At 43.2% G+C, this 15,439-nt stretch overlaps 1 protein-coding gene across 2 annotated transcripts; it reads left to right on the top strand.

Moving 5' to 3' along the window:
* The first annotated feature begins 3,354 nt into the window (after positions 1–3,354).
* tpp2 (tripeptidyl peptidase 2) lies at positions 3,355–15,437 on the top strand. Of its 2 annotated transcripts, XM_057020422.1 has the most exons (29): positions 3,355–3,674; positions 4,428–4,556; positions 5,540–5,635; positions 5,769–5,873; positions 5,971–6,095; positions 6,180–6,343; positions 6,532–6,686; positions 6,769–6,845; positions 6,918–7,045; positions 7,163–7,411; positions 7,537–7,652; positions 7,742–7,913; positions 8,010–8,167; positions 8,246–8,322; positions 8,418–8,524; positions 8,634–8,788; positions 8,870–8,986; positions 9,059–9,159; positions 9,266–9,362; positions 9,435–9,572; positions 9,654–9,898; positions 10,222–10,300; positions 11,133–11,171; positions 11,758–11,909; positions 11,991–12,087; positions 12,178–12,308; positions 12,416–12,668; positions 13,190–13,309; positions 13,406–15,437. In XM_057020422.1, the coding sequence occupies exons 1-29, from the start codon at positions 3,510–3,512 to the stop codon at positions 13,493–13,495; spliced, it is 3,837 nt and encodes a 1,278-aa protein (XP_056876402.1). In that variant the 5' UTR covers positions 3,355–3,509; the 3' UTR covers positions 13,496–15,437. The 2 variants fall into 2 exon arrangements, with proteins under 2 accessions (XP_056876402.1, XP_056876412.1); XM_057020432.1 differs by lacking the exon at positions 11,133–11,171.
* The last annotated feature ends 2 nt before the right edge of the window (positions 15,438–15,439 follow it).

A 15,439-nucleotide genomic window follows, 5' to 3' on the forward strand; every position in this document is an offset into this window, starting at 1 on the left:
AGACTTTCACTATCCATCTGTTCCTGGATTAAAGATTTATAACTGATAACACTCTCCTCACCCCCCAGTCTAACATCAACAGTCCCCCCCACCACCACCATTCTGCACGCATGACAGCACCCACACGCATTGAAGAACCACTTTGTTCATAGATGATTAAACTGTGGACGGACTTTGATCAAAAGGATGTGGTCCAGGAGTTGTATGCTGCAACCTGGTCCTGCCCAAGGCTTCTACCTGTTAAAAGAGAGTCTTTCCTCCCGGTCTAGCCTCCTATGGGTGGCTGGGGGGCTGGGTGACCAGAGGTGGTCTCAGGCTCTGGGTATACAGCCCCAAGAGATGATCTTGAGAGTGACAGATACTTTATAATGTTTAATTAAACTGACAATAATCTGCTCCTCAGTGACGCCAGGACCAAAGACCAGATCATCAGATGCCCCTTCCCTTCACTTATTCACACTCACAGGTCCCGTGGCTTCGGAAAACAGGTGTAAACCATGCTTTATTACCCTGACACCTTGGGATCTATAGTGAGGATACCTGCTATACATGTTTGTGCAAGGATGAAATTATATTTGTTCATCAGAGGATCAAAAGAAACAGAGATAAGCAGCTCAAGCAGTTGCTACTTCCTGTTCTTTGTGCTGCACTATTTGGTCAAAGCGCTGTCCTGCACAGATGGAGTGACGTCTGGACCTGCTCGAAAATCCATTCAGGTGAAAGACGGAGTGCCACCGCCAAGCCTATGGGGCCAAGACTCTGAAATCCCGATGACCACGTTCCTGGATATAGCCAGACTCTGGTCTGGACCACAGACCCAGCTGGCCAGGCCCAACCCTGCTGACATGTGGGACCAAAGAGCAGTTGGAAATGCTCTGATCCATGAACAGTTGTTTGCTGCAGTTCTCCTGCTGCAGAGCAAAGTGTTGGGATTAGCTGCACCTCATTTAGAAAAGCCTTAAATCTAATTAGGTTATTCACCTCATCGCCATACCTTAACCTGTTAGACCCTCCCAAAGGAGCAGCCCTGCCAGGCTATATTTTAGCCCAGGTCAATAAGGTTTTTCTCCTTTTTTTGGCTTGTAAACACCACCAAAATAGCATTAAAACTATTTGAGGTTGGATTCGAACTAGTAGATACCCATGAGATCTGGAGCTGATTAAATTTTCAACATTTTGGGCAAACAGCTGGCATTTTTCTCCCGTGTGAGGCCAATATACACAGAACAAAACCAATGAGGGAGGTCACAGTGTGTCTCCTGCTGTGCTGCCATATTTTCTCCAGCTGACAGTTTTGTGCGTAGGCCAATAACGGATTTTTTTAGGGAATATTCACCAATAATGGAGCTAACTGTTTAAAAGTACTGGGCACCCTAAACATCAAAGCATGAAAACTGATATTTACTCCTACTGCTGCGCACGATGACACTAAAAATGTATTTCTTGTGAGAGTTTTCTTATAAGAAGGGAGAACACAAAATGTATATTAGTGTAATATTTTCTTTAACAGTGACTCAATGTATATATGTCCTGATGCATAAGAGTAAGAGCTTTATTATCATGCTTTTTTAAAAAGAATATTTTCTCCAAAACTAATACAAAAAGCATATAAAGAGTAGTACAGTTTGTATAAAAAATAAAATAAATCAGCTCTTTAATACTAAAGGTTGACAGTTACATTGTGGATGGCTCATGTTTGGCTCATGCTGTAAAGCTGCAAGCATCAAAAAACTGCCGTATTATTCTTCAGTGCATGAGATGCTACAAATCTATCATGAAACAAAAAGAACATGCCACAGACCAGCAGTAAAGTGTAGGCATCATATCACAAAAGGAAACAGTGAATAGAGGATTAAATGTCATTTCAGTTTTGTTTAAGAGGCACACCCTTGTGGTAAACCACAAGCCTGGAAATGTACAACTGTGTGTGTGTGTGTGTGTGAGTGTGCGCGCGTGCGTGCACACTCACACACTAATGGTACAAACACTACAGCATAAAGAGAAAAAGTCCTTTCTGAAGTTACGTACTGTAGTTGTGCATTGAGACACGCAGAGACATTGACAAAAAGAGGAAGAGCAGACAGATGACAATTCTAAGAAGATTAGTAAAAGGATGCTTGCTAGTGCTGTATCACCCCAAAACAAGTGTTATGTTTGAGTGTTGCTATACTCATACATATAATTAAAATACCTGTCTACTTCCAAACAACAGTCTCTCCTATGGTTAGTGATTCGTATGGCTCAACAACACATCAGAATTTATTGTAAGTGTACATCTGGTTAAAGAATAGATGCAGAAATGGAGGGATGAACAGATGGGCATTGGTATATGCAGAGTTAATCCTGGAATTATGAAGGAAAGGGAGGGGGAAAATCAAAACATTCCATAGAAGCTCATGGATCAAACTGTGCACAAAGTGTACAATGAAAACAGCAGGGGGATTTTAGTATCACACATTTTGATGTGTTCCAGTGGTTGTAAATGACACATTTGCATCAAATTTCATTTTTCCCCTCAGCATTTTTAAAAAAATTGACATTACAGCATTACAATTTCGAACCCCCACAAAATTCTGAAACAATGGCATCACTCAGGAACAATAGGCAACGTATGCTATTATTCTGTCACTGTTTTAGTTAAAGAGGTTAAAAAAAGACAGAAATAAACACACTTTGGGCATGTGCCAGTATTGCTGAGAAAAAATAGCCTTTTCGCTGAATCAAGGGTTACTTGTGAACAGTTTAGATATTATCAGAAAGGAGGAGAGAAGGAAGTGAATATAGAGCAATGCATGTGCACCAAGCAGAACTTGTTGTGAAACAGGGGCGTATTTATCTAAGGATTTGAGTTGCTTAAGGAATAAATATTAATCTAAATGGCACATTGACCCTCTCAAAAATAATGTTTAATTGTTCATTAGAATTTAATTTACGCTGCTTGTGGAAATATAGCAAACATTGATATTATATCGCCCTCTAGAGGAGGTTCATTGTCATGAAAAAATAATTCACGTCAAAAACGTTAAACAACCGTTAGCATAATCTCCGCATCTGGGTTGCATTAAAAATTATTGAAAGATACGTGATGTCAAACATTCGACTGAAGCTCTGTTCGATTTGTTGTCTGTTCATTATGGTTGTTTAAATCACAGATGTTGATGCTCGAATGACTCTAAGTTCTACCGGATTTATTCGAATAAATAAACAATTTATCAGGTTGGGGACAAAACACGATAATATTTCATCAGCGCCGGAACGATAGCGTTTATTCACAAATCTTGCCACTAGGTGGTGCACATCAGAATTTTATAGGCATAAGCGTAGAAGAAGTCTTTTCCTGTGGGCGGGGCCAGTCGTTAGATCCGCCCACCCAGAAGGGCGCCCGTATCATCCGCCGTTACTTTGGAGAATGTGGCCTGTGAATCAGTATTAGCTGGACCCCTTTAAACAACTCTCCTCCCCGTCTTCCCCATTTCGCCGCTTTGTTTTCATTGTCGCTCTTTTTTACCATGGCTGCCCATTGTAACGAAGAACCCTTTCCTTTCCACGGGCTGCTTCCCAAAAAAGAAACAGGTGCCACGTCCTATCTTACGAGGTTTCCCGAGTATGACGGCCGGGGGGTGCTCATCGCTATCCTTGACACCGGCGTGGATCCCGGGGCACCCGGCATGCAGGTATAGCCGGCCGACTGTCTTTCGCTAGCTACCAGCTAGCTGAACTAGGCTAGCAAAGTTAAAGGCCCAACAGATTCAAATAAATAGTACCCAGTCACCTAAGGGGCAGAAAACTAGCTTACTAGCATTGACAACTTGCTAGATCCATCATCATTATTGTTATTATCACGTCTGTATGGATCTCTTGAGGCTGTATAACATTGTAATTTAAATTTAATGGTAACCGGAATGTTGTCATGTTGAGTTTAGGTGTTTAACGATCCTTGGGGTTACCGGCTGTTTGCTAGCGGTATTTGGAAGTTATGCTAAGATGTTATTCTGGGAACTATTTTCTTTGTTATTAAGGAAATCGAGCTCCTAACGAACCTTTCATTAATTCAGTTTTACAGTTAAATTGCGGATATGTAGCCAGGCAGGACAGCTGAGAGAGAAACAAGCCTTTTAATGGTCACCTCTCATAAACTATAAATGGTATTAATTGATTGTAGAATAGAATTAAATATACTTGATACATATAAATCTGCAAAGGAAGGATCCCAACATGTTTCCTCCAGGTAAAATTCTGGTTCTATGTTGACATATTCTTAGAAACTATCTGCATTAATAACATACATATTATATATATTTATATATATATTTTATACATTTATATATATTTTTTATATATTATATATATATGGTGTCAGGTGCTTTCACCAGGTAATTTTTGAATCAGTTGTGGCGGTTTCCTTAACCGATTCTCTCGTATTTTAGGTCACGACCGAGGGGAAGCCAAAAATCATTGATATCATCGACACTACTGGAAGTGGCGATGTGAATATGACCACCATTGCAGAGCCCAAAGATGGGACAATTACTGGCCTCTCTGGGAGAACACTTAAGGTCTGTAGACATCCTAATAACAATTCTAGCAAAGTTATACAAAAAACCCCACTCTGAGAGGATGCTGCTCCCAAATTCACCAAATGATTAGATTAGATTAGATTAGATTCAACTTTATTGTTATTGCACATGTACAGGTACAGAGCAACAAAATGCAGTTTAGCATCTAACCAGAAGTGCAAAAGAAGCAGCAAGTGAGGATAATAACTTAATAAATACAGTATGTGCGGTTATTTTTACAATCGTTTACCGGGTTGTGCTATAAACATATTTTACAGATGGTGTTTACATTAAATGCCTTAGACTATAAGTGCAGGAGCTATTTAGCTATTTACATAAGATAGAGGAGATGTGCAAATGATAAATTACTTGTATACAGATGATAAAGTGCATGAGTGCGCAGGACAGGTTGAAACAGTAGCTACATTGGTTACTAAGCTAGTGAGTTGTTGTGTAAACTGCTGTAGTGTAGTGAGGTGTGGAGTGTGTAAGGGTCAGCAGGAGTTCAACAGGGACACCGCTCTGGGGAAGAAGCTGTTCCTCAGTCTACTGGTCCGAGTCCCCAAATGTGTCTTACACCCATATAACTACTATGGGCAATAGTAATAGAAGGTTACATAACATGGTAGATTGCTTTATGATTAAAACCATTTAACATTCATTTAACGATCTTTGGAAGATCAAATGTCAGCGTCCCTCCAGAATCCAGAACAGTGCCCAAATTTAATCATCTTTCCTGGCCCATCATCAGCATTTCCTGAAAATTTAATTGAAATCTTGTCATGACTTTCTGAAATATTGTGTTGGTTTTGTTTACATACGCCGGCTTCCACGTAACCTCTGGCTGCCACACAAGGAAAAAAGTCAAAGCCCATAAATACTTTATTTTACTAAATCTCTGGTCAAAGTAAAACACCGCTCATAGTGCAGTATGTGCATTTACTATTCATGTTCCTCACATGGTGTCTTTTTATGTCTATCAGATCCCTCCTGCTTGGGTCAATCCATCAGGGAAGTATCGCATTGGAGTTAAAAATGGATATGAATTTTTCCCCAAGGCTCTTAAAGAAAGAATTCAGGTGGGATGACCTGACCTTATTGCTCCACTTAAGAATGTATATTAATCCAAGAGTTATTATCAGAAAACATTTTGCTTGTCAGCTTTTCAGTCCCTAAAGAGCTTTTGCTGTTGTGGCATTTTCGATCCTTCAGAAAGAGCGAAAAGAGAAGATGTGGGACCCTCAGCACAGAGCTGCCGTTGCTGAGGTCTCTCGTAAGGCAGAGGAATTGGACCTCTCTCACCCAACACCCTCACAGGTCCACTAACGTTTTAAGCCTCAGCTCTCATTTTCTGTACCTTTAACTGTAATGCGGAATCATCACAATCTTCCTTGGCTCCTTTATTTCTCCGTAGATGGAGAAATTACAGAAAGAAGACATGCAGAGTCAATCGGAGTTGCTGGCATTGCTAGAAAAGAAATACAGCGATCCCGGACCTGTCTATGACTGTGTTCTGTGGCATGATGGTGACACCTGGAAGTGAGCTTAGCTTTTTCCATCTAATTGCTCTTTACTTTAACTTTTCTGGTGTGTTGACGATATACCTCCCTTTCTTTTCATTAGTGCTGTGGTGGACACTTCAGAATGCGGGGAGCTTTCCCAGTGTACTGTCCTGCACTCTTACAAAGAGAAGCAAGAATATGCCACACTAGGAAATTTTGAGATGCTCAACTACTCTGTAAATATTTATGATGAGGGAAACACGCTCTGCATCGTCACAAGCGGAGGTATGATCACCTAAATCGCACCTTGGGTTGCTTTAAGCCGGATATGTGCAGGGTACACTCCAAACTCTGGTGTTAATTCATCAGCACATCGGCAGAGTGGTGTGACGTCTTCCTCCTCTGCAGGAAACACACACCCACACACTTATTCTGGTATTATATTCTGCTCTTTAACTTGCTGATTTTAAAAGGTGCCCATGGGACACATGTTGCAAGCATCGCTGCGGGTTACTTCCCAGAGGACCCTGAGCGCAACGGCGTGGCCCCCGGTGCCCAAATCTTGGCCCTTAAGATCGGAGACACTCGTCTGAGCACCATGGAGACGGGCACAGGACTCATCCGCGCGGTATTTCACCTGGAATTTCTGCAGCGTAAACACGTCTCTGTCCTGTCATCCTTTAATCTGTTGTCTCTCCCGTCGCTCAAAGATGATAGAAGTCATCAAATACAAGTGTGATCTGGTTAACTATAGCTACGGAGAAGCTACCCACTGGCCCAATTCAGGGTGAGCCTCGCACGTTTAGGTCCTCTCTGCGGTTTTACCTGTCTTCATGTATTTTGTCAACGCGTGTTTCAGGAGGATCTGTGAAGTGATCACGGAGGCCGTGCAAAAGCACAACGTGATGTTCGTCTCAAGCGCTGGGAACAACGGTCCATGTCTCTCCACAGTTGGCTGCCCAGGGGGAACAAGCATCAGTGTCATAGGTAATCAAGGACAAAAAAAATATATATATATACATCCGTTTTACGACACGATAACTACATAGCAAGCTTTATCACAAGAAAGCTGTAAAGACATGCTTCTTGTTTTCTGTTTCTCAGGAGTCGGAGCATACGTGACTCCCGACATGATGGTTGCAGAGTACTCCCTCCGGGAGAAGCTTCCTCCCAACCAGTACACCTGGTCATCTAGGGGCCCCACTGCAGACGGGGCCCTAGGGGTCAGCATCAGTGCCCCCGGTGGTGCCATTGCCTCCGTACCAAACTGGACCCTCCGTGGTACCCAGCTCATGAACGGCACATCCATGTCATCCCCTAATGCATGTGGAGGCATCGCACTAATTCTCTCAGGTTTGTTTTGGAGTGTTGGGATGAACACACACACACACACATATATAGATGCATGTATAAATAACGTATCCGGCTTCTAATGACACAAATCTATGGTTTCCGTGTATGTGTGCTTGTGATAAAAGGACTGAAGCAGAACGGGATCACTCCCTTTGTTCCTGCTGTGAGAAGAGCTTTGGAAAACACAGCCTTGAAAGTCGATGACATAGAAGTGTTTGCTCAAGGCAACGGAATTATCCAGGTAAGATTTTTTTTTTCACCCCCCCCTCTTCTTTTTGCACTTGTCTCGTCCTTTTCCCACCTTCTTTCCTTCTCTTCATCTTTGACAAGGTGGACAAGGCATTAGACTACCTCATTCAACACGCCTCTTCACCCATGCAACACCTTGGCTTCTCAATAAACGTGGGCACCCACAAGGGCATCTACCTCAGGGATCCATCCCAGATTCTGTCCCCCTCGGATCACGGAGTAGGGATTGAACCCATTTTCCCAGAGAATTCAGGTACTGTTAACGAAAGAACAATCAACCTGTCTTCAACGGTCCTGTAGAGCATATTTTTAAAACACCATCTGTTTTATTATTAACTTTTTTTGGCAGGAAATGCTGAGCGCATCTCCTTGCAGCTACATTTAGCACTCACGTGTTCCGCCTCGTGGGTTCAGTGCCCCTCGTATTTGGAGCTCATGAACCAGTGCCGCCATGTGAACATCCGCATCGATCCGGTCGGCTTGAAAGAGGGAGTGCACTTCACGGAGGTAGGGACGGAAAAAAAGGAGTGAGGAAATAATGGAAGGTGTGAGATTGTGCTCAGTTTAACCAAAGTTGTCGTTTAGGTCTGTGGGTTTGACACCACGTCACCAACCGCTGGTCCTCTGTTCAGAGTCCCAATCACGGTTATCATCCCAACTAAGTAAATTTCCTTTAATTAATAGCGATTTTGACTGTAATTGGCTCGGTGTGTTTCATGTGTACGACGGCTCTTTTTCTCTTTCTTTGATTTGACAGAGTTACAGAGAGTCGCGATCCCGTGGTCTTTTACAAGGATGTTTGTTTCAGACCGGGGCAGATCAGACGTCACTTCTTCAGTGTTCCTCAGGGAGCCTCGTGGGCAGGTCAGAGATTTCTTTCAGGAGCAAACAAATTATAGTGTTAAAGAGTATAGCATGCGATTTAAAATATAGATACTTTATGTTCTTTATTTTCCTGCTTTTGCTCCCACAGAGGTCACACTGACGTCTCATTCTAAAGACGTGTCTTCGAAGTTTGTTCTCCATGCAGTACACCTGGTCAAGCAGAAAGCATACAGGGCCAATGAATTCTACAAGTTTTCCTCACTTCTGGAGAAAGGGTCCCTAACTGAGGCCTTCCCTGTGCTGGTGCGTATCTGCAGCCTCTGCCACCGTTTGAAAAATTGGAATACAACAATTTTAATTCCTTTTTTTTAAAAAAAAATCCAGTCTGGACGGGTGGTGGAGCTGTGCATCGCACGCTGGTGGGCGAGCCTGGGCGAGGTCACCGTTGACTACAGCATCTCATTCCACGGACTCAGCACTAATCCTTCACCCCTTCACATAGTAAGGAACGCACAGGCGGAAAGAAGTGTCGCGTCACGTTTTTGTATTAACGGTCATTTGCCCCCCTCCCAGCATGCTTCAGAGGGAGTGACCAGCTTTGAAGTATCGTCACCACTGGGATACGAAGAAGTGTCTCCTACCATCACCCTCAAGTCTTGGATTCAGCCCCTCAGGTGTGCCCTGACCTCATTCTTTCTGACAGCATGTCCTTCCAAACATTATTCGTGGTCAAAAAAATAACAACATCGAAGTCTCTGAATTTGAACCTCCTTATTTTAGGCCCTCAAGTTCAAAAATCAAAGCTCTGGGATTAAGAGATGTTCTGCCAAATAACCGACAACTGTACGAAAATGTCCTCACGTACAGCTTTCATCAGGTAATGCGCCACACATCACCAAATCTTTTTCAGTGGTTTCCTGAAGCATTTTGGAATCTGTTTTATCTTCAGCCAAAGAGTGGGGAGGTCACCCCCAGCTGCCCCATGCTCTGTGAGCTGCTCTACGAGTCTGAATTTGACAGTCAGCTCTGGATGCTCTTTGATCAGAACAAGAGACTAATGGGCTCAGGCGACGCCTACCCTCACCAGGTGAGCCCAGCTACGCGGAGGTTTTCTCCCTCACGTTTGGTCGGTCCCTATTTCAGCTCTCTTCCTCTCGTCCGTCCACAGTATTCTCTGAAGCTGGAAAAGGGAGACTACACGGTGCGTCTGCAGGTTCGCCATGAGCAGTCCAGTGAGCTGGAGCGCCTTAAAGACCTGCCTTTTGTGATCACCCACCGCCTGTCCTCCACGCTCAGTTTAGATATCTATGAAACCCACCGCGCTGCACTCATGGCCAAGAAGAAGGTGAACCCTCTCACCTTGTGCCCCGGTGCCACACAACCCTTCTATGTTACCGCCTTGCCTGATGATAAGTGAGTCGATTTGGAGTTTCCTGTTGTAATAACATGCAGCAATGATACCATGCTACACTGTGTGAGTGCTGCACCAGAAAACCTTTCCTAGATGCAGCAACTGGCATTACACAACACAGGCATGTTTGTTTTGATGTTGATTTTCCTGTAGGAGTCAGAAATGTTTCGGCCCTGCTGTTTATAACCAGAAAATCCAATTTTTGTGGGTGTAGGACCGTGCGGGGAACATTTACCAGAGTATCTTGTGTGAAAAGACTTTATGTTTCCTTTTCTTCCTCGTTATCAATTTCTTCTTTATATATATATTTTTGTCTTTATATAAGGATCCCAAAGGGGACAGGTCCCGGATGTTTCCTCTCTGGTTCTCTGCTGGTTTCCAAGAGCGAGTTTGGCAAGAAAGCAGTGAGTGTTATTTTCTGATATTTTATTCTCCAGATTAGAAACTTTGTCGAACTTTTTCAGTTTGGTTCACTTTGGTTCTGTCCCTCACATTTTTCTCCAAAACACAGCAGACTAAACCGTGTCAGATGTTATCGATGGCATGGCTTTAAAACGAGAACTCCACTAATTAAACCTGTTTCTGGGCCCTGGGAGTTATGAGTGGAATCTGGTTTTCATTATGTTGTTTCTCATCGATAATTTGCCATCAGAGTTGATGGTCTGTCCTCATTCTTTGGCATAATGCATCTTCTGCCTTTGACCACTTTACCCACATCCAAAACTCATCTGTGTGGTTCCTTTAACGCTGAATTATCAGATACTAATTATGTCGTGGTCACCAGAATTAGATATATATTCTCCAATATTGAGCAGCGCGACATATCAGAATATATTTTCCTCCTAAAACCTTTGAGTTTATTAAATAGTCTTATGAACAATAAAGGTGGTTGTCGTTTTGATTCAGACTGACCTCTGACCTCGGTGAGCGCAACAGTTGTGCAACACCAGGTAGTTTCTCACTGGGATCTCGTTACTGTGCATTAGTGTCTTATTGACATTTACACATTTCTATTTTTGACACTACATACACAACAATTTCAAATGATTTTACTCCTTTTTTGGGTTCTGGGAGAAGGTTGGAAATTTAGAGCGGGTAGGCGATTTACTACTGTTTTTTTTTTTTTAAGAGCGAGCATGAGTTCTTGAGCTTGGAACAATCTAAAATGAAGAAAGAAGCTCCTTTTTGGTGTCCTTGTGTTGTCTCTGCCTTACTGTGTGTTATTCTGACCACCAGGGGCAGACCTGTCCAAAACGTCAAGGAAAGTTTAAAAAGGTACTGGCTGAACTAGAAACACTACAACTGACCATCCACTGCCCTCCTGCATCAGGAAGTGGTTTATACCTTCTCCTCAGATGGGTTAAAACACCACTTAACTTGTGTAAAGGAAGTACGCTTTCAAATCATAAAGCAAAATTATGTGAGAAGTGGAGGATGCGACTGTAGCAGGAAGAGGGTCGAGGTTTGGGAGGTTGTTTTGTTGTCAGGATGCCACTGGGAGGGATAATTCATCAAAAAATCAATTCATTACGGACTTGCCACCAGGGTTGGAAGAATTTCTGGAGTTTGAGAATTGTGACCTAATTAATACAGTTGAAGTTAAATGTCACCAGTACACACACACACACACACACAGACACACAATGCCCTAAGATTGCTTACGTTCAGGGGCTTTTGAACTGTTTTTGGACTGTGTGCCACAGAAAAAATAAAGATAGTTTAACTACAAAGTATTATCTGGTCACAATTCACTTCTGTTGGATTTGGTTGCAGTTGGGACGCCACAGTGTTTCGGTTCTGGGTTTACTTTATTTCTTCCCCCCCGTTTTTGACCGTCAACTGTTTTGTGTGTTTTCTATAGGATATCGTTCCTGTTTTTTACCATTTGATCCCTCCTCCAAACAAAACAAAGAATGGAGGAAAAGACAAGGACAAGGACGGAGACAAAGACAAAGACGTGAAGGAGGAATTCGCCGAAGCTCTCAGAGACCTCAAGATTCAGTGGATGACAAAGTAGGCCGTCGTTCTCCAACAGTTGCCTCCTTCGCTGGTGTTTTGTGTTGGCTTCTGTCACGCCTTCTCTTCTCTGTTAAGGTTGGATTCTAACATCATCTATGATGAACTGAGGGAAACCTTCCCAGATTACCTTCCTCTGCACGTGCAACGACTTCACCAGCTGGACTCGGAGAAGGTACAGTCGAAGCGGGTCGGGGAAAATGTGAACAGGTTACTGTTATCGTCCAAAGTATGATCTCACGCCTCCTGCGTTACTCCTGCTTAGGAGCGCGGAAAGCGTCTTGCGGAGGTGATCTCAGCAGCGGACATCGTCCTCTCCCACATCGACCAAACGGCTCTGGCTGTTTATTTCACCATGAAGACGGATCCACGGCCCGACGCTGCTTCCATTAAGAAGTACGCCCCCATCTCGGTGGTCCGCTGAGCTGTTGAACAGCTGTGTGTGGATTTTCCGTAGTTTCCTGGGGAGATTAAATCCATATTGCTCTTTGTGTTTGTTGCAGCGACATGGAGAAGCAGAAGTCTTCGCTGCTGGACGCTCTGTGCAGGAAGGGCTGCGCTCTGGCTGACCAGGTTCTCTTGCCGGTCGTGCCACGCGACGGCGCCAGCGCCATAGTCAACGCACGACCAGCAGCTGAAGCGGATGCCGTCAAACAGGAAGCCAGCAGCTCTGATGACACCTTGAACAATGTGGCCAAAGCCCTGATGGACACATTTTGGGAGGTGCAGAAGTGGGCGGAGCTAACAGACTCCAAGGTAAGCATTGTGCAATTTTTATTTCTTTTTTTGCCAACTAATTTCCTAAAAATGCCTACGTACATTTCTCTATTTCTTCTCTTTTTCTTCCTCCCGAAGATACAAGTTATATCAAGTCGTTTAATTACTTCTTGACAGAAACGGCTTCTGTAATTTGAAGCAGATGTTGCATACATGTTAGAGTAAAGAGTCCAATGTTCCCTCTGTTGCATACTGATTATCAGGGGTTACTACAGAGGACAGGTGCACATGTGTTTGCAACAAGCTCAAGTGCAGGGAGGAGTCAGCGAGAGCAGGGTTTTTGGTCATCTAAGAAGGTCTGTGACACAGGAGTACCAGAGTCAACAAAATGCTGTCATTTCCTGCCTTACGCTAGTGTTGATCCCACCATTCCTCTGAAAGCTGTTTTAACAATAGCAAGGGCTCTCGAAAAGGTGAAACCTGTGAACCTGGTCTTTGCTGCACGAGTCGGCATCGGTCTCGGCATCCGTTTGGTAATTCTGCTGTACCCCTTTTTTCAGATGCTGCCCTTTTCATACAAACACGCTCTGGCAAACAAGATGTACGGCCGAGCCTTAAAATACGCTTCCAAGATACTAGAGGAGAAGCCCAGTAAAGAGAACATGAGGAACTGCATCCAGGTACGAGTGGTTTGATAACATCATTTAGAAATGTATAGATATTAATAATCGGTGTCTCACAATAACTTACCGGAATGAACTTTTTCTGTCTGCTAGCTTATGCGACACCTGGGATGGACGCACTGTGCGGCCTTCAGTGAGAACTGGCTTCCTGTCATGTACCCTACTGAGTACACACCATTTTAGGTCCGAGCACGCACACTCGGGCAGCATGGCCATACAGCGTCCATTACACGGCAACTCATATCATATCCCTCAGGATCACATGGTCTGGCTTCAAACCTCCATGTAGTCAAACACCAAAATGGAAGCTACCGCCGGTGCGACAGTTTCATAGATGACGGTTGATGGTTTTTTTGGTTTTTTTTAATTTTATCTTGGTGTTGTCTATACATTTGGAGACTCACACACACATCCAACCTCAGCTGTCTGGACTCAAACGAGAGTCTACTAATGGAAAGAGCCAGATACAACTCATTGCTAACCCCATTTACTTTCAAAGATGTAAACGGCAGGAAACCAGAGAGAGGACGGGACAACGTAGGACAGGCAGAAATCTCATCCAAGCTTCATCAAGCAGGATTTTAAAAAAATGCTTTTGTAATCCAGCCGTGGTGGGTTGATTAAATTAACACGAAACACTGTTGAGGTGCCTTTCTACACATACCTTCTCTGATGGGGGGGTGGGGCAAAAACGGTTCTGACCGTACAAAGCTGCAGAATCGGCGGCATCACTCACCACTCGCCGCCACTCGGCCTTCGGCGTCAAATGTCTTGGCTCATGTCAGCAGCAGTAATTGGGATCCATTAACCACGGAGCCGCCGGGCACCTGTTTCCCAACGCCGCCGCCGCCGGAGTGGCGCGTTTTTCAGCCCTCTCTCAGACCTCACTCATGTAACAGATGGAGCTGGAGGACGTTCAGATTTCAGTATACAATTTAAGACATTTCAAACATTTTTTTTTCCTGCAGCATTCATGTTGCATTTATAAAGTGTCATAGATATTGTACATACACACCACAAAAAGTACTAAGATGCAATAGGTATATAATATAAGTGTTATTCTAATTGATGTGTTTTCCATATATGCATGTCTAGGATGTAAGAAAATGTTTTATTTAGTTTTTAGATCGTTTACTCCCAAATAATAACCTGATTATAACTTGTTATTTTAAGTGTTTAGGAGTATATTAAGTTGTTTATCTCCCGGGACATAATTGAAGCAGTTGGAGTGCTCTGTTGTTTTGTCTCAAACTTTTGTATCGTTCATCGAATGTCCTAATTGTCATTTTAGGCAGTGCATTAATTTGCTTTAGTTTGTTTACATCCATGATGGACGCAACGTCTGTAACTTGCCCTAAACTGATAATCAGATTTCGCTCACCTTTAAACATCATTATAAATGAATTCTTGTGTTTTACTTGCTGTTTTGTGTTGAACAGCTACATAACACCGATGTTGACTAGCTGCCATTTAATGATCTTTTTTGTGCATGTCAGTGGAGAGGAGGTACAAAGTACTTCTGTAACTGTACTCTTTTACTGTCTAAAGTGTAATGCAATTGACAATTGCCAGAAATTCGGATTGTTCTCACCCTGCGGTCCTCATAACACTTTAAAAAAAAAAATTTGACTGACGCAAAATCTTGAAATGTGTTTTTTTTTTTGTCCGTTGTGACAAAAAAGATTTTGAAGTTTTCTCCGAGGACGTATGAAGGATCAAAAAGGAGTGAAAACTGTGTGACAAGGTTTGCGACCCCCCCCCCACCCCCTGTTCTTCACTTTGGTTCCCCAAGATTCACATTATGTTTGTTGGTGTGCGCATTTGCCAACGAGAGCCTCCCAAAATGGCCTTAACTTTTCACCACACTGTACCGTCCATCACTGACACCACTCCGCTCGGCGGCAGGAGGAACGCTTCTTCTCTGCGTTAGAAAGACCTGATTCACCAACTGTCTTCAATGCTGATCTTTTGCATCGTTTTGAGAAAAAGTTGTTTTTATTGGCGTTGTTTTATACCCATTATTTTCAAGTAATGTGGGATGGACCTGAGCTACTGTCACACTATGGTGTGGTCATGAAATCAAAAGGAAGGCGACACTGAATAAAATGATTTGGAAGAATGTAAATC

This window comes from Takifugu flavidus, chromosome 2 (assembly GCF_003711565.1).
Source record: "Takifugu flavidus isolate HTHZ2018 chromosome 2, ASM371156v2, whole genome shotgun sequence".
In the NCBI taxonomy this organism is placed as follows: Eukaryota; Metazoa; Chordata; class Actinopteri; order Tetraodontiformes; family Tetraodontidae; genus Takifugu; species Takifugu flavidus.